This window comes from Apiospora hydei (genome assembly GCF_038363865.1).
Source record: "Apiospora hydei strain CBS 114990 chromosome Unknown utg000008l_segment0_segment0, whole genome shotgun sequence".
NCBI lineage: Eukaryota > Fungi > Ascomycota > Sordariomycetes > Amphisphaeriales > Apiosporaceae > Apiospora > Apiospora hydei.
In genome coordinates, this window is record NW_027117367.1 from 3,404,330 (window position 1) to 3,421,665 (window position 17,336).

Below are 17,336 nucleotides of genomic sequence, written 5' to 3' on the forward strand. Positions count from 1 at the left end.
CAGCACCTCTGGGCCAAAGATGTATCCGGGGCGACAAGCGGTGTTCCTGACACGGTATCAAAGGACGTTTGATTGAGTCTAAAAATAAAGAAATAACATATCTATCTCTAGAAGTATTGAGTCCGATACAGATGGACTTTGCGAGAGGCAGCCATAGGATTGATGGATTGGAAGGCTTCCTCAGTCAGGCGAGTAAGTCAATGATGCTACTGAGGCACGTGGTTCTGCCTGCCGTGACTTTGGCCTTTGGCTTTTGGCGGCACCTCCCACCAACATATATTTTCATGAAGCCCAAACCTGGGATCAATTCCAATGATTCTAGGAATTGAACTGCGCCCAAGTTAGACGACTTCGACGAAAGCTTCAGGTCTCATTTTGGAGTATGTTTCCTCTCTCAGCGCCTAACCAAGTCGTGTTTTGATGTTGCGATTTGCGTCTGAACATCGAGTCTGAAAGGATGACGTCAGAAGGGGTTCACCGTAGAAATCAGCTTGAAGGCTGGTTGGTGCGGAGGGTCGTACTGTAGACACCACCACCGCCCACCGGAGCAACAACCCGACCCTGATTGCCTATGAAAATTCTCCGATACTCAGACTCGGTATATATCACCGAGGAGAATCTCATTGTTGCTCATATGCGATAGGCCAGCCACTTATTGCAGTATCTCTACCGAAATCCTGCCGGCATTCTTCCACCCAGACAAGCCAGATACACGCGCGCAAGGAACCCGAGCCCCCGTTGCAAATAAACACATATCATTCCTCACCTGCGTACAATTCCAGCAGCCGTACAGAATGCTACGGATTGCCGAAGACGAGACCAGTCAGCCGTTTGTAATAGCCTAGGCGCGTGCGGGGTGGTCGGCGCTAGTCCTATAAGAAGAAGCACTGGAGAAAAAAAGCTGGAGCTCTGCAGCAATTCCCTGGCCGACTTTCTTTCAGGGACCGACTTGGTCCCGGTCCCTAGCCCTTCCGCGAAGGAACGATGCGACGTTGGCGATCCAACCAGCGGCCTCCCTGGTAAAGTATCATATGGCCCCATGGCCGGGAAAGGCTCGTCTTTTTTGCAACAGATGACAGCGCCGAAGCTTGGTAACACATCGTAGGATTCGCTTACTCTCTCGATGTTTACGCAGTGCCTACTACCCGAAGAGGGCTTGCAACCTACCCCTCAAGCCATCAAGCCCCCACTGCCGGCTACTGCAAGTTGACCGTCTCAGAAACGAGGGACTCCTCAGACAGACAAGACGTGTCAGGATGCTGATACTAACGGAATTGTGGCAACCCCCCACTTGTTCGAATCGTGGGTGCGGAGAGCGAGGAATGATGTAGCGATATGGATTTGCGAGATATAAGTGATAACAGCCTTGCTCGCCATGTGTCGCCCCTTCTTAGCATGTCTTATTTCAGTCCTTCCCTCAACATCTAGACACCAGGAAAGAACTACCCAATCCGCACTACAACACACACCACACCCCTTCTCACACCACCTTGTCAGCAGTAGCTTCAAACCGCCCCCAAAACTAAGGCCATGGCGACCAACAAGCAGCGCCCTCCCTTCCGAGCGGAGCACCTGGGCTCTCTCCTCCGTCCCAAGGAGATCACGGACAAGCGTATCGCGCTGGACAACGCCAAAGCCCTCGAGATCGTTCAGGACAAGGAGCTCTCCACCCTCGAGGACAATGCCATTAATGAGATCGTCAAGGTGCAGCTGGACCTGGGCTTCCACGCCATCGGTGACGGCGAATACCGCCGGCATCAGTTCTGGGGCACCTTCTTCCCCAACCTGGAGGGCTTCGAGGAGATCCCCAACCCGGACTGGGACATGTTCCGTCTCTATGTTCCCGACACTGCCGCTTTCAGTAAGTTGATCTCATGACGAGCGAAGAAGATAAGACGGCGAAGAGCGGCGATGAGGCCAAATTAGTGAATCTGTTCTGACCATCGCTACAGCTGAGACCGGCCACAAGCCCGGTGAGACGATTGTATGCACGGGCAAGATCAAGCATGTCGGCTCTTCCTACATGAAGGACTGGGAGTACCTGAAGAAGCTGGTGCCGGCCGACCGGGTCAAGGAGCTCAAGATCACGCTGGCCGCGCCTGAGTGGTACCACCTGCGATACAAGAAGGGCAAGGCGTACCCGCAGGAGGTGTACGCCAACGACGCCGAGTACTTTGCCGACATCGCGGCCGCCTACCGGGCGGAGCTCCAGACGCTGTACGATGCGGGATGCCGCAACGTCACCATCGACGACCCCAACCTTGCCTGTGAGTAGTTGCTTTTACGGCACTGTAATGAACGACAATGGCTGACATACACATTCTACCTCCAGACTTCTGCTCCGAGAAGATGCTGGCGGGCTTCAAGGAGGACGGCGAAGACGCCGAGGCGCTGCTGGACTCGTACGTGACGCTGTACAACGACTGCCTGAGCGGGCGGCCGGCGGACATGCACGTGGGCATCCACCTGTGCCGGGGCAACTTCGCGTACAGCAAGCACTTCTCCGAGGGCGGGTACGACCGGATCGCGACCAAGCTGTTCAACGGCATCAGCGCCGACACGTACTTCCTCGAGTACGACACGGAGCGTGCGGGCACGTTCGAGCCGCTCAAGCACCTGCCCAAGCACAAGAACGTGGTGCTGGGCGTAATTACCAGCAAGTTCCCCGAACTCGAGGACGTGGGCAAGCTCAAGGAGCGCGTCTACGAGGCGGCGGATGTGGTCGCGAGCGGGGCCGGGCAGACGCGCGAGGAGGCGCTGCAGAGGTTGGGGGTCAGTCCGCAGTGCGGGTTTGCTAGTCATCATCTGGGCAACTCGGTGACGCGCGAGGACATGATTGCGAAGCTCAAGCTGGTGCGGGAGCTGGCGGATGCCATCTGGCCCGGTCAGCCTTAAGTTCGTTGTCGCTATTTACTGCATATTGTTTGCTAGTCTCGAGTGATGGCTGATGGCTGATGGTTTTATGAAGCTTGCTTGCACTATTTCCAGCCATTGAATGCTCTTTACCCCACCATAGCAATTGCAGCGTTCCAAAAGTCGGTCAGGTCATTGATCATTTCCTCCAAGCATCAAACACCAAGCACTTGGCTTTTGGCTTATGTCTCTTTTTCGTGTATCCGTCTATTCGAGCCCGCGTGTCACATTCATGCATAGCACGTACGCCGTCGACGGTTGGGGGCTCTCGTTGGTCGATGCTTCCGATGCATTGATGAGCTGTCCTACAGCCGGCCTAACGCAATGGGACGTTCCGGCCAGGCACGCAACCAACCCCCAGTGCATCTGCGTTGCCAATTCCCTCTTCCTCATTGATCGATTCCAATCCTTTCTGTGGTTAGTTTATGGATCTACCTAAGTAAATTAAGAATATCCCATCAGCATGGCTGCCCTGGGCTCGATGTTTGCGTTTTCCTGTATCTGTTCTCTTGCCAGCGCGAGCGACAGCCAGCACTGCCCCGCCATCAATTGATCAATTCCACGCTGCCCCTCCTCCCCTGCCCCCTGTAGAGCCCCCCTGTTCGCCTGTAGGCCAGCGATTTGGCGGGGCAGTCCAGCTCACTTCCCCGATTGATCGACTGTGTTCTAGTACCGTCCAACCAACTAACTCCTGAACACCTGCATTCATCCCAACTTGCATTCTCACCCCCTTACCCCCTTCGACATTCATTATACTTTCCACTCCCTTCACGATGCGCGACAGATCAGATCCTCCTCCCAACGAGTCGGAAACCTACAGCTCCGGCAACTCTGACGGCCCCCGGACCTGAGGCTGGTGCACTACAACGATGTCTACCACATCGATGCGTCCTCGGCCGAGCCCGTCGGCGGCGCGGCTCGCTTCATAACGCTGATGGAGCACTACCGGCACGCCGACCAGTTCAAGGGGCAGTCGGACCTGATCACGCTCTTTTCCGGTGACGCATTCAACCCGAGTCTCGAGAGTTCCATCACCAAAGGTCAGCAGCCGAAAGCCAATTCATGGGCACCCCTGCACAGCTTGCTTCTGCTGCGAAGACGGCCCACCGCTACTTGGGATCTTCGTTCCTGTGGCCGCCAAGGAGACGCGCATGCTGACACACAACTATAGGAACTCACATGCATCCTATCCTGAACAACATCGGGACAAATGCTGCAGCTCTCGGGGTATGTTAACATGATTATTAAACATTTTGAGTTTGGGGCCACTGCTGACGATCACAGAACCACGACCTGGATTTTGGTGTGCGCCAGTTCCGCTACCTGGCGTCCAAGTGCAAGTTCCCCTGGCTGGTCGCCAATATCCTGGACCCCGCCCTGGGCGAGGACGTGCCGATCGGCAACTGCAAGCGGACGCACATGCTCACCTCGTCCAACGGCATCAAGATCGGCCTCATCGGCCTGGGCGAGCGCGAGTGGTTAGAGACGATTAACAGTCTCCCGCCCAACCTCATCTACAAGTCCGCGTCCGAGACGGCGAAAGAGCTGGTGCCCCAGCTGCGGGCCGAGGGCGCCGACATCGTGATTGCCATCACGCACATGCGCGAGCCCAACGACAACAAGCTGGCCGAGCAGACGGACGGCATCATCGACATTATTCTTGGCGGTCACGACCACTACTACAACCACAGCCTCATCAAGGGCACCCACGTCCTTCGGTCCGGCACCGACTTCAAGCAGCTGTCGTATCTCGAGGCCAGGCGCAAGCCTGACGACCCGAAGCGCTGGGATGTGAACATCACCAGGCGGGACGTCACGTCCGCCATTCCCAAGCACGAGGCTACCGTGAAGCTGGTGGAGAAGCTGACTTCAAGTCTCAATGCGACTCTCCAGAAGCCCGTCGGCTACACCGCTGCGCCACTGGATGCCCGATTCAGGACTGTCAGGTTGAAGGAGAGCAACATCGGCAACTTCGTGTGCGACATCATGCGCCACTACTACTCCGGCGACTGCTGCATCATGGCGTCCGGCACCATTCGCGGTGACCAGGTCTACGTCCCCGGTCCTCTCCTTATGAAGGATATTATGAACTGCTTCCCTTTGAGGACCCCGTCGTCGTCATCAAGGCCAGCGGCAAGAACATCTGGCTCGCGCTGGAGAACAGCGTGTCGCAGTTCCCCGCGCTCGAGGGGCGCTTCCCGCAGGTGTCCAACATCACGTTCGAGTTCGACGCGAGCAAGCCCGCGGGCGAGCGCATCGTGTCGGCCACGATCGGCGGCGAGCCCGTCGACATGGAGAAGAAGTACGTGCTGGTGACGCGCGGCTACATGGGCCGCGGAAAGGACGGCTACGACAGCCTGCTGATCCAGTCCGAGGGCGGCGAGTGCGAGGAGATCGTGTCGGAGGAGAACGGGATCCTCATCTCCATGATGCTGCGGCAGTACTTCCTGTCGCTGCGCGTCATGGGCAAGTGGAAGAACTGGGGCAACGCCATCAACCAGCACTGGGACACGGTGCAGAGCAAGGTCAGCACGTCGCACCCGCACATCGCGCCCCAGGACCAGCGCAGCCCGTACGACGCGGCCCACAAGGCAAACGGCAAGGGGGGCTGGGACAGCTGGACGCCCGAGAAGCTGCGGTCGCGCCGGGCCAGCGTGGGGATGCGCGAGGAGTCGGACGCGGAGTCGGACGATGAGGGCGAGGGCGCGGGCGCGGGCGACACGCACGAGGCGGAGCACGATGTCGAGGATATCGACAAGGAGCTGCAGATCATGCGCCGCGTCGTCCGGAAGTGGAGCCGGATCGCCGGGGTCCACTGCAGCGTCGGCGACGAGCTGAAGGAGGGGAGTTTGAGATTGACTGGACCAAGGCCATTGCGCCGCGGATCGAGGGTCGTATTGTTATGGTCGGCGGGGAGATGCCTAAATGAAGTGAGAGATGACGACAAAAAGAGAACGCGGAAATGATAGATGTTACACATGCGTAGAGAGCCTAGAGAAGAAGAAGAATATCAAGGTATTATTGTTATTGTTTCCAAGTCGCAAGGATTGGACTTGGTGGGCGTTTGTTTGTAGCTTCGGCGAAGCCGGTGGTCTTGGATTGGAGGCTTCCTGGAATGGGTAGGTACTCACTCTTGTCGCCGATGTAATGATGCAAACAAGAGAATAGGAATAGGCTGTTCTTAGACTTAGGGCTCCCGTCGTGATACAATCCCACGGTAATCCCCGCAATGCATCTTCTGGCTGAGCTTCTTCGTCAGTTTGACCGTGACTTGAGGCGATGCACTCCCCCAACGGCCGAGTCTCATTCACCGCCCACCTTGTGCCACGGGCACCTGAAACAGCCCAGCTGGAAGAATGCAAAGCATCAAGCGCAGGCGAGCCGCATCATCCATCTGTGTAACATGCCACACGTGCGACTGACCGTGACTCAAGAGCTTTTCTAGTTGTCACACGAGAGCGCAAACGGACCGGGGGGCTTCTGGACTCATCACGGGAGGGTGCATGCAGCTGGAGATGGGGGTGGCGGGGACCACGTTTTGCCGCGAGCTTCTTTCTACGGACGGGAGGATTTCTCTCAGTTCATCTTCGAGCACGCAATTAGTCGAGGATTCCTCCCTCGCTGGATGCATGTCTCGGGTCTAGGGTGTTTGAGGTTGTCTTACTGTCCTGCTTGTTTCTTGGTCTTCGCTCGCCCCTTCCTCTCCCTCTTCCTTCTCTTCTTCTCCTGTTCATCGCTTCAGAGGGTTTCCAGACTGCTCTGTATCTCCACATGAGTCTAGATCGACTTTGAAGTTCTTTCTATGTGTTGAATAAGAATTATAGAAAGCGAATGTTGGACGACTGTCTCGATGTCTTCCGAATGAACAGGGAAAGGGGCATACACAGAAAACTTCAACACAATAGCAGGCCCATGAGCGATACTTACGGCGCATTCAGAAGGGAATTTGGCTATTAATGATGACGGATTCAACAGGGGAGGATTCGACAAACGCTCGAGCTGTAGTCCAGCCGAAGAAGGGGGTGCAAGCGAGACACGGGGTCGATACCACTACTATGGTGAGCAAAGCTTCCCCCGGACCACTTCCTCCCCAAAATGGGCCAACTAACAGATATACCAGATGCAGCAACTCACATCCGAAATCACCTCACCCTCGCCCTTTCCCGAAGGAACCCCAAACACCCTCATAACGGCATCAGCACCCCTATCCATAACATCAACTCATCCAGGGGGGCAGGCACACCGACCTCCTCCCCGGCCTTTCGCAGCATCTCCGCTTCGCCATCGTCATTACTGTCCCTCCACAGTGGGTCCTCGACGATGACTGCGACATCCACGCCCGGCTCAGGGGGAGAAGACGGCAGCGAAAGTTCCCAAGAAAGCGGCCTCAGCACCGCCGCCGCCGCGGGCATCGGCGTCGGGTCCACGGTCGGCGGCGTGCTGCTGCTGATCCTGGTCGGGTGGTTCGTGCAGCGGCGCAAGCGGATGGCGCCGACGGCGAGCCGGGCGTACGACCGGCCCCTGAAGGACGATCCGGCGGGGACGGGGGCGGAGGGGGCGGAGCCTGGGGGTAGCGGAGGGGAGGGATCGAGATGTCTTCGCCGTCGTCTCCAGGCAATCACGTAGGTCGTAGTGGTATTGCTACTACTCGTACTTCTGGCGGCGGTGGTGGAGGGGCGGCAGCTGTGATGGCAGAGGATCGGGTTTGAAGTGACGGAGTTGGGTACGGGGACTATTGTGGTAATTGGTTATTCTTCGGGAGGCTTCGGTAGGACAGTTACTAAGATCTCCAGTTACTAGATTCCAATGTTTGCCTCGAGGCAAATCCTTCATCCAGTCTCAGACGTACCGTGGTGTAACAACGTGTCAGAATGGCCACGGGAAATGCTGTATTGCAGAAGCTTGCCTCCACAATAACGATCGTCATGGTTCCTATCAGTTCTCCCCTTTAATGCTTCTTTTCTTTTCTATTCGTACCATGCACAGCCCAGAAGAAGCTTCATGCAAACCATTGCCAAGCCGCTGCTAGCCCAGACTTGTCAAATTAGAACCTGATGGGTATGAGTGGGCACATCGATCTGACAGGAAAAGCAAGCCTGGTCCTTTTCCTTTTAGGGCTGACTGTGGTGGACCTTTTAGCATACCCTGTATTAGCGCATCTGTACGTCAGTTGCGTCTAGTTTCCTTAGTAAGACGGCGCTTTCCTTGTGTATATCGTTCCACCTACGAGCCACGGATCCAGGAGGGGAGGGGAAGGGGGCCTGTCTTTGCGGCTGACAAATGCATTAATTACTAAGTATACGAACGTTGCTTTTTCCCTAATCCAACAGAGTACTGGCATAGTCTCCACTCAACTATCGGTTGTCCGAGCTAGCCGTGGTTGGATATATAAGTAAGCAGCCACATCGAAGATGCTTGTCTACTCTGTACAACACTTTACGTGTTACATCTCAGTTGCTGACGTTTGGCTGTCTAACGATCTACTCTACCCCTTTCTACTCCTAACCTACAGTTATTGGCCTAGACAACATGAAAGGCGGAGGCTATTTCAACGCCGGAAACGGTGTCAATTTGTACTACAGCTCGGAAGGCCCTGACGAGGCGATCTCCGTGCTGCTCCTACACGGATGGACCTGCGACCAGAATGACTGGGCGTTCCACATCCCCTTTCTCCTGTCCCTCGGGTTCCGGGTCATCGGCATGGATTACCGCGGCCACGGCCACAGCTCCGTGACGGACAACGTCACCAAGTTCGACCCCTGACCCTTGCCGAGGATGCCGTCGCGCTGCTCGGGCATCTTGGGATCTATGGTAGTAGCAACGGGGTCGACAACAATCACAACGGCAACAGCAACGGACAAGAAGCCATCGTCATGGGCCACAGCCTGGGCTGCCTGGTAGCCCACCTAATAGCCGCCCGCCACCCAACCCTAGTCCGCGGCATCGTCCTGGTCGACTCGGCCTACACCATGACGCCCCCATGATGGACCACGTCTTCCAGATGCTGGAGTCGGCAGAAACCCCCTCCCAGGCCACCGTGCGCGCGACCGACTTCTTCGGCGCCGCGGGCATGTACCTGCCCGACCACGGGACCCCGGCGTGGCTGGCGCCGTGGCACCAGCGCCGGGCGTGGGCGATGCAGCCGCGCGTCTTGGTCGAGACGTGGAAGCAGATGCAGGCGCACCTGGGCGAGTCCGGGGCCGCGTACGTGGAGCGGACGCGGCGGGAAGGAGTAGCCTCAGGGGGTGAAGGTGAAGGCGACGGCGAGAAAAAAGAAGAAGATTCCTAGGCTCGTCACGGTTGCGTTGGAATCCAGTGCGGAGATCGAACGGGAGGTGGGGATCGATGACAAGGTGGATAGGGTCGAAGTGATTCATGCAGGGCACTTTCACCATATCATCAAGCCGGATTTGTTCAACGGGGTGTTGAAGGAGTGGCTGGTGCAGAGAGAGTGGGTTAAAGAGACCAATGGAGCCAAAATCGGAGAGACAGTATAGGAGAAGTGCTAGTAATGCAATGGCGTTTTCTGTTCAAGAGATCTCTACTCAAACCCATCAGCATGAACACATATGCCTTCTGTTTGAATAGCTACGGACTGAGTCATAACGGCTACCATAGTAAAGGGAAGTTGCACATACAGTATCTCCTGCATGAGTAATTGGAAGTTGCTGCACTTTACTCCGCATACGAAGAACTTGGTATCAATGAGCACCCCTGATTAAGCACGCTTGGTTGTGTGACTCGGTCATAAGGATGTTATGTTCATAGGTAGTTACTTAGACTGGTCAACGGCTGATCAGCACGGCCATATCCAATTTGGATATTGTGCTTCGGGAATCTGGAAGAGGACGAGATCTCAATAATCACCCCCGAATCCTATTTATAGGATACCTGCCGGTTCGGTAACATCGAAGTACCCCAGATCTTGGCACTCGACTTTAGCCGTAAGCTTTAGTTCACGGCATATATCAGTGGGTTTGCAGTCACTGCCGAACGGTTGTGTAGTTCCTTGATTTGGAGGATACGGCAATTTAAAATTGAGTATCATCCCCCCTTTTCAAGAGCAGCCAATGGCAATTTGCGGGGTATGATATCGTGATGGGGTTCTGAATAGAGGTCTCTACATATATATAAGCCATTGAGCAAGGTTGCTACGTGACGGGAAGGTAACGGCATCTCAACAGACCCAGACCACCGTTCACACATAGCCTCAATCGACTACACTCGCCAAAATCCATTGACCGACCATGAAGATCACCTCTTTCGTAGCCGCGGCCGCCTCGCTGGTGCTCGGCGTACTCGGCGCCCCGGCAACCTTTGACCACATCAGCGATGTGATGGCGCGTCAGGGCTACGCCTTTTCGTCGTGGTCGGAGGGTGGCATCAACTACCGCTGCAACAACGGCCCCGGTGGATCTTACACGGTGGACTGGTCCGGGCCCGGTGGGTTCGTCTGCGGTAAGGGATGGGGCCGCGGTGGAGCTAGGTAGGTAGACCTGTGTCTTTCTCCATTTCACCATGCAACACCTCCTTTTCCCCGTCTACCTCGAACAGCTGACGGTGACTGATTCTCTTGGCGCCGTCGCCCTCTAGATCCGTGCAATACAGCGGCACGTACAAGCCGCAGGGCCCCGGCTACCTGGCCCTGTACGGCTGGACGCGCAACCCGCTGATCGAGTACTACGTCGTGGACGCGCACGGGGACCTGTCGCCGAACGAGGTGTGGACAGAGAAGGGCAACTTCACGTCGGACGGCGGGACGTACACCATCTACACGTCGACGCGGGTGAACCAGCCGAGCATCGTGGGCACGGCGACCTTCCAGCAGTTCTGGTCCGTCCGCACCTCGGAGCAGCGCGTCGGCGGCACCATCACCACGGGCAACCACTATTCGGAGTGGGCCAAGCACGGCATGAACCTCGGGCAGCACGACTACATGATCTTGGCGACGGAGGGGTACACCAGCAAAGGGAAGCAGAGCAGCGGGTCGTCGAGTATTACGGTGTCGTAGAGTAAGGGGCTGGGGTTGAGCAGAGCGGGTTTTAGTAAGGGATTGGTGGATGTAGGAATGGGATCAGGCATGTTTGGTCAATTGGAACGGGAATGTTGCACATGAGGGGAAGCAGAGAAAGGGGCGGGTTTTGTCTGGGCTTGGCTTACCAACGACGCGGAAGCCAAGCAATGAAGGAGGAAGTATCAGCAGCTGTCCGTCTTGGTACTGCTGATCTCATGCCGTTCGTGTACACGCTTTGAGCAATTCCATGTTTGTTTTTCTAAAACCGTTTGCCTCTTTCCTTACTTGCTTCCTTTTAATTGGGCCATGTTACAATGTTAGACATGCAGGAGGGCGGCTTGACGTAAAGTCGCTAAACCCCGCGTCAGCACCATGGAACCGGACTGTTTAGGCCTCCCTCCCTGTCTTGTACATGCACTGTTCGTAAGAGATCGATTCCCAATTGAAAGAGAGGCCTGGTGGCGGCACCGCTTCTTGGTGGAAGATCTTACACGCACTGCTGAGAAACCATTGCAGATTCTAGGCTAATGCACACTTCGTCATATAAAAGCAAAGAAGGGGCCTGTCTTCTCCAATAGCAAACGGCACTCACTGCGTCAGCTTGCGACATCTGCCCAGAGATCTCCCCGCATGTCTCGCAAATACCTTCTGTGGAAGCCAAGCCGCCCATCCGACAGGTACGAAAGTACACTGCAAGCCTCTTTCCGTCACCGCCAACTAATATGTGCAAGGAGCTTCTGTTTGTCCCATAATCAACACCGCCAGATCGCTCAATATTTCGCGATCGGATGAAGCGGCTTCATTTCTGGGCATTCCATTCCATCTAGAAGTGCTTTCGAGAGCGCACCACAGCTGTCAGCCATGGATCTCAAGGCGCTTCGCACGGCAATACGCACCACGCCCATTGTGGACAACCACGCCCACCCGCTGCTCAAGGCCCAGCACCAGGACAAGCACTCACTGCTTTCCATAGCCACCGAGGCCCATGGCGACGCTCTCAGCGACTCGCAGTCCAGTCTCGCCCACATACGCGCGGTAAAACAGCTAGCCGGGCTGCTGGACACCGAGCCGACATGGAGCGCCGTCGAGTCGGCGCTGAAAGCCAAGCGCCACTGGGAGGAGGACCCCGGCTCCTCCCCAGACAACTGGACCGAGTGGATTCGGACCTGCATGCAGGGCATCGAGACCCTCTTGCTCGACGACGGGCTCGACGGCGCCGGCGAGACGCTCGACTACGCCATGCACGACCCGTTCGTCACCAGCAAGTGCAAGCGCATCGTGCGGATCGAGGCCCTGGCCACGGACATCATCCGGCGCTGCGTGGCGTCCCTGGGCGGAACGGAGGAGACGCGCGTCGTGCTGTTGACCATATTCACCGACTTTGAGCGCGAGATCCGGCGGTGCCTGGCGGACCCCGAAGTCGTGGGCTTCAAGTCCATCATCTGCTACCGCGGCGGCCTCGACGTGCCGGGCATACTGGGGATGGAGCTGGAGATGGCCGCGGCCGAGCAGGAGGTGGGCAGCATTGTCTTCCAGGGCGGGACACTCCTGCGGCTGCAGCACAAGGCGCTGAACCATCTGCTCGTCCACGCGACGGCGCGGCTCATTGCCGAGAGTCCTTCCGAGCACAAGAAGCCGATCCAGTTCCACACGGGCTTGGGCGACAACGACATCGTGCTGGCCAAGTCATCGCCCTCGCATCTTCAGGCGTTCATTGCTGACTATCCCACGGTTCCCATCGTTATACTGCATGCCAGCTACCCGTGGACCCGGGAGGCTGGGTACTTGGCAGCGATGTATCCGAATGTCTATGCCGATGTGGGCGAGGTGTTCCCATTCATCAATCGCCAGGGCCAGGAGTCTGTTATGAAACAGATACTCGAGCTTTGTCCGTGGTCCAAGATACTCTGGAGTACGGATGGTCACTGGTTCCCAGAGACATATGTGCTAGCCACAATACAGATGAGAGAGGTTCTTGAGACTGTAAGTTACTTCTAAACTCTGACTGGCCAGATTGATGCTAACGTTCGAAAGACTCTCTGCGACCTCGTTCGAGATGGAGATTTGAATGAAATTCAAGCTATACAGCTGGTGCAGGACATCTTATTCACCAACTCTAAGAAACTCTACAACCTGCAGACGGAGACCACTTTGCCCAAACCCGAGTCAATCTCAACGACTACCCTTGTGAGCTCACAATCTGCCAACAAGTCCTCGACCCAATCAAAACGAGACGTCATCAAGACCCTAAATGAAACCGGCTGCAAATGGCTGCGACTGGTCTGGGTCGACTACACCGCCAGCACTCGCTGCCGCGTCATCCCCATTAAGCAAGCCCTGAAAGCGCTCGAGAGTGGCAACGGGACCTGGACCAACACCATGGCCGCCTTCGGTCTGCTCCAGAACGACATGCCCATCCCGCAGATCACATCCACCGGCATGTACAAGCTGGACGTGGACTGGGCCTCGCTGCGCGCCGGCCCCGCGCCGGGTCACATGAGCTGCTTCAGCGCGTTCCGCGAGCCCGACGGGTCCGAGACTCAGCTGTGCCCGCGCACGCTGCTGCGGAACGTCGTCGAGAAGGCCCGGGCCTCCCAAGGTCTGACGTTCCTGCTCGGCTTCGAGATCGAGTTCGTCGTCATGGAGCGGAACAAGACCCCCGGAACCAAAGAGAAATTCCAGCCACTGCAGAACGACGACGGGCACGCCTGGGCCGTGGCCCGGGCTCTCGCGGACACGGGCCGCCCCGGCAGCTTCAACACGGTCCTCGACGGCGAGCTGGCCGACGCTCTCGACGCCGCGGGCATCGAGATCGAGCAGTACCACGCCGAGAGCGCGCCGGGCCAGTACGAGATCGTGCTGTCGCCGCTGCCGCCGCTCGAGGCCTGCGACGCGCTCGTGCACGCGCGGCAGCTGATCGAGGCCGTCGCGGCGCGGCACGGGTTCCGCGTCACGCTGCACCCGAAGCCCTTCGCCGCGAGCTGCGGGACGGCGTCGCACGTGCACCTGTCGGTTTCTTCAACCACCAAGGGGGACGATAACCCCGCGATCTACGAGCCGTTCTATGCGGGCATCCTGCGGCATTTCGCGGCGGTCATTGCGTTCACGTACAGTAATCCGGTCTCGTACGAGCGCATGGTCGACAGCTTCTGGGCCGGCGGGCGCTGGATCATGTGGGGGCGGCAGAATAAGGAGTCGCCGCTGCGGCAGTGCGGCGGCGAATCGGAGCCGACGAGCCACTGGGAGATGAAGTGCCTCGACGGGCTGGCGAATCCGTACTTTGCCGCGGCAGCGATCCTGTCGGCGGGTACGCTGGGCGTGGCGATGGACGAGGCTATGGTTTGGAAGGACTGCGCGTCGGATCCGGCGAAGCTGACGCCGGAGCAGCGGAGGGAGCTCGGCATTACGGATATGTTTCCTGCGAATCTGGAGGAGGCACTCGCGGCGCTGCAGGCGGATTCGGCGCTGGTTGAGCAGTTGGGCGCGCCGGAGTTCGTGCAGCGGTACGTCGATGTCAAGAAGGCCGAGATCGAGGTCTTGAGTCAGATGGACGTGGCGGAGCGGCGGCAGTGGATCATGGAGAGATACTGAGAGAACGAGTTGGGTCAGTCGGCTGCATTGTCCATGGATATCTCCGAATGCTACCTAGGAGGTACAGCTCCGCGGGTCTGCATGCTTCGATGGACGACAGGGTCATGTATCGTAGCAAATTCAGGACATGAACGGAATAACCGATGTCGCTCTCGGGAATTGAACCGACCTCCATTCCTGTCAGTCACTCCTCGATTCTTCATTTGGTGCCTCGGAGAGATTTCCGAGTAAGGTCCGCAGATGCGGCGCATCCCTTTTCTATTTTCTCCCTATCTTCTCCGTTAGTTTGGCCTTGCATGAATCGAGGGACGGACGAACGACTAGTCGTCGACGCAGTCTCATCCGAACGCCTCGGGAGTTCTTGCGCTTCCTCCCGTTTGTTCAAGCTTATTTCAAAGTTCGTGTAATAAGTTGCTAGCCGATCCCGGCAGTTGTCGCAGCGAGTTCAATTGCCTGGTAGGGTTCAGGACCGATGATGCCATCTGATCAATAGGATGCCGAGCCTTGCTGATGGAATGAGCCCGTTGTAACATTACCTTCATAACCACAGATCATGGCGAGGAGAAGGTTTGCAGAAACGAAAAACCACAGTATTGTCTTCATTGATCTATGAAATACGCATATAAGCTAATATTCAGCATTCCGGCCCATCTCTCAACCGGCGCGGGTTGCGAGTCTAACGCCTCTCTCATGCTTCTTGACCGCTTGTCTTGTTGCTCATAATCTAATAGAAAGACACAGATCTCATGATGCGCTATCTCCATTCTGGATAATGTCTAGTAGTAAACAAGAACAACATTCAGTAACAAACTTTTGTCATTCCAACCCGTGGCCCGATCGTGACTGCCGTGGGACTTCGTCTGAAACCTCGTCGAGCCAAACTTCCTGTCCAATGACACGGTCCATACACCCCCTTGTGAACAAACTCTACCGAGCCCCTCCCTACTTCCAAGCCAGCCCCGTAGTCGGGTTCCGGTACCAGTTGCTGTCCGGGTCGCCGAGGCACTCGCCCATGGTGACGAGCTGGTACCCGTCCTGCCGCGCCGTGTCGATGAGGAACTGCGCGAGCTCGTTGACGGTGCGCTCGTGGATGTCGTGCTCCAGACTAATAAACGACGACGTGTTGGGGTCCACGCCCCCGAGCGCCGACGAGTAGATGCTGCGCGCGCGGTCGTAGTCGCCCTCCCAGTCGAGCGTGTCGACGTTGTAGTCGGCGACGTGGTACCCGAAGCTGCCCAGATCGGACATGCAGCCCGCGTCGCACGACGTGTAGGGCGGCCGCAGGTACGTCGGCACGATGCCCAGGACCGCCGCGATGGCGGCCTCGTTGTTCTCGACCTCGGCGCGGCGCTGCTCGGTGGTCAGCGTGTTGAGGTCCGCGTGCGTCCAGGTGTGGGAGCCGATGTGGTGGCCCGCGGCGTGCATGCGGCGCAGGGTCGCGGGCATCCCCGTGGACTCGTCGCTGATGACGCCGTTGCCGTTGCTGCCGACGATGAAAAAGGTCGCCTTGACGTTGTTCTTGTCCAGGATGTCGAGCAGCGTCGGCGTGTAGGGACAAGGGCCGTCGTCGAAGGTGATGGCCACCTTGTTCGGCAGGTTGCACGTCGTGATGTCGACGCCGTAGGGCAGGTTGCCGATCTGCGGCCGCGGCATGCCGCTCGTGTCTTGGCGGGGGAATACCCCTGACGACGACGGCGAGGACTGCGGGAGCGCGAGTCCGTTGGCGTACGGGACCAGTGCTGCCGAGAGCAGGGGGCAGAGGAAAGAAGGTAGGGAATACATGGTGGCGAGAGCTACCGTAACTTTCTTTGGGTGTTGACAGGGAAGGACAAACAGACAGACAGAAAGGGGCGAGATACTCGCGAGTAGTGAGAGAGGCTAGCGGCAGCGTCAATCTGGGACTGGGAGGCTGTTGAGTCTCTGGTGACGGGAGTTCCTTGATCCAGCAAAGGACGGGAAACCTTGATGATATTTATATCCGATGTCAAGGCAGGGCGCGGAACGAGTAATCCTTGGCCCAACTTGCGCTTGCAAGGGAGAAGTTGTTGACATGGGCGGATGCGAATCAACTCGGTCAGGGACTAATACAAGTGGGTGCATATAACCCACCACACCGCGCAGATGAGATGCAGCGACGACTCGACCCTCGGCCCAGGCCATTGGTCATGGCAACAATCCACGAGTATGTATATACCATCATCCCATCACGAGCCAGAACGCGGTTCGTCTCGAGGGGAGATAGGACCAATAGCGCAGGTCTGATATAAGGGAGGTCTGACGTCGTCCAAGTCCGATATTGCTCCGTCTCGTCTGACGCCGAGATCAGCTTATCAGACCTCGACAGCACAGCGCGAGGAAGAAGAAACGCTGTTTGTTGTTGAATACCTGGGGGAGGTGCATGGGGCGAGAGTGAGATGGACGGACTTCGGGATACGAGCTTTGACGAGGGACCTCCAGGGGCCGCAGTAGCATGGTGAGCGCTTGGGGCGCTGGTATCCCTGGCGAACGATCACTTTCCGGTATACATGGGAGGGTTAGCTGGAGCTACCGGCCAGGTGGATCATCCGTTCGAGCAGATCTGCCGAGTCGGGCGGGTGCAGGGCTAGGGAAGACCAACATGCAGACCTAATGTTCAACTACATGCCGCCTGCTGCGACACCTTCCGGTGCTGGTAAGCCAGGCAGGCAGAACTAAGTCATCCCGTAGAATGAGCCGTGTAGATATGGCCGGCTCATTGGTAGGCAAACCTGAATAACCTACACACACCTTATCTTGATGGCTTGACGCCTGACTCAATAGTGTATATGTGCCGTTATGC

The 17,336-nt window shown here is 57.1% G+C and overlaps 8 protein-coding genes across 8 annotated transcripts; 6 read left to right on the forward strand and 2 right to left on the reverse strand.

The window, feature by feature from the left end:
- Nucleotides 1-1,530: 1,530 nt before the first annotated feature.
- On the forward strand, nt 1,531-2,895 carry PG997_011649 (methyltetrahydropteroyltriglutamate-homocysteine s-methyltransferase; the record flags this gene model as incomplete). The annotated part of the gene is made up of 3 exons (XM_066815964.1): nt 1,531-1,861; nt 1,953-2,267; nt 2,333-2,895. 3 exons carry the CDS (start codon nt 1,531-1,533, stop codon nt 2,893-2,895), a joined length of 1,209 nt encoding a protein of 402 aa, XP_066665254.1.
- Nucleotides 2,896-3,376: 481 nt separating this feature from the next.
- On the forward strand, nt 3,377-5,879 carry PG997_011650 (uncharacterized protein; the record flags this gene model as incomplete). The annotated part of the gene is made up of 5 exons (XM_066815965.1): nt 3,377-3,396; nt 3,766-3,953; nt 4,085-4,140; nt 4,198-4,962; nt 5,019-5,879. The coding sequence occupies 5 exons, from the start codon at nt 3,377-3,379 to the stop codon at nt 5,877-5,879; spliced, it is 1,890 nt and encodes a 629-aa protein (XP_066665255.1).
- A 1,378-nt stretch (nt 5,880-7,257) lies between these two features.
- Nucleotides 7,258-7,840, reverse strand: PG997_011651 (uncharacterized protein; the record flags this gene model as incomplete). Its single annotated transcript, XM_066815966.1, has 3 exons — nt 7,258-7,521; nt 7,568-7,645; nt 7,763-7,840. 3 exons carry the CDS (start codon nt 7,838-7,840, stop codon nt 7,258-7,260), a joined length of 420 nt encoding a protein of 139 aa, XP_066665256.1.
- A 602-nt stretch (nt 7,841-8,442) lies between these two features.
- PG997_011652 (uncharacterized protein) lies at nt 8,443-8,676 on the forward strand (the record flags this gene model as incomplete). Its single annotated transcript, XM_066815967.1, has 1 exon — nt 8,443-8,676. One exon carries the CDS (start codon nt 8,443-8,445, stop codon nt 8,674-8,676), a length of 234 nt encoding a protein of 77 aa, XP_066665257.1.
- A 217-nt stretch (nt 8,677-8,893) lies between these two features.
- Nucleotides 8,894-9,202, forward strand: PG997_011653 (uncharacterized protein; the record flags this gene model as incomplete). Its single annotated transcript, XM_066815968.1, has 1 exon — nt 8,894-9,202. The coding sequence occupies one exon, from the start codon at nt 8,894-8,896 to the stop codon at nt 9,200-9,202; it is 309 nt and encodes a 102-aa protein (XP_066665258.1).
- A 958-nt stretch (nt 9,203-10,160) lies between these two features.
- On the forward strand, nt 10,161-10,924 carry PG997_011654 (uncharacterized protein; the record flags this gene model as incomplete). The annotated part of the gene is made up of 2 exons (XM_066815969.1): nt 10,161-10,399; nt 10,507-10,924. The coding sequence occupies 2 exons, from the start codon at nt 10,161-10,163 to the stop codon at nt 10,922-10,924; spliced, it is 657 nt and encodes a 218-aa protein (XP_066665259.1).
- An 864-nt stretch (nt 10,925-11,788) lies between these two features.
- On the forward strand, nt 11,789-14,518 carry PG997_011655 (glutamine synthetase; the record flags this gene model as incomplete). Its single annotated transcript, XM_066815970.1, has 2 exons — nt 11,789-12,910; nt 12,962-14,518. 2 exons carry the CDS (start codon nt 11,789-11,791, stop codon nt 14,516-14,518), a joined length of 2,679 nt encoding a protein of 892 aa, XP_066665260.1.
- A 942-nt stretch (nt 14,519-15,460) lies between these two features.
- PG997_011656 (peptidoglycan-N-acetylglucosamine deacetylase) lies at nt 15,461-16,300 on the reverse strand (the record flags this gene model as incomplete). Its single annotated transcript, XM_066815971.1, has 1 exon — nt 15,461-16,300. The coding sequence occupies one exon, from the start codon at nt 16,298-16,300 to the stop codon at nt 15,461-15,463; it is 840 nt and encodes a 279-aa protein (XP_066665261.1).
- Nucleotides 16,301-17,336: the final 1,036 nt, after the last annotated feature.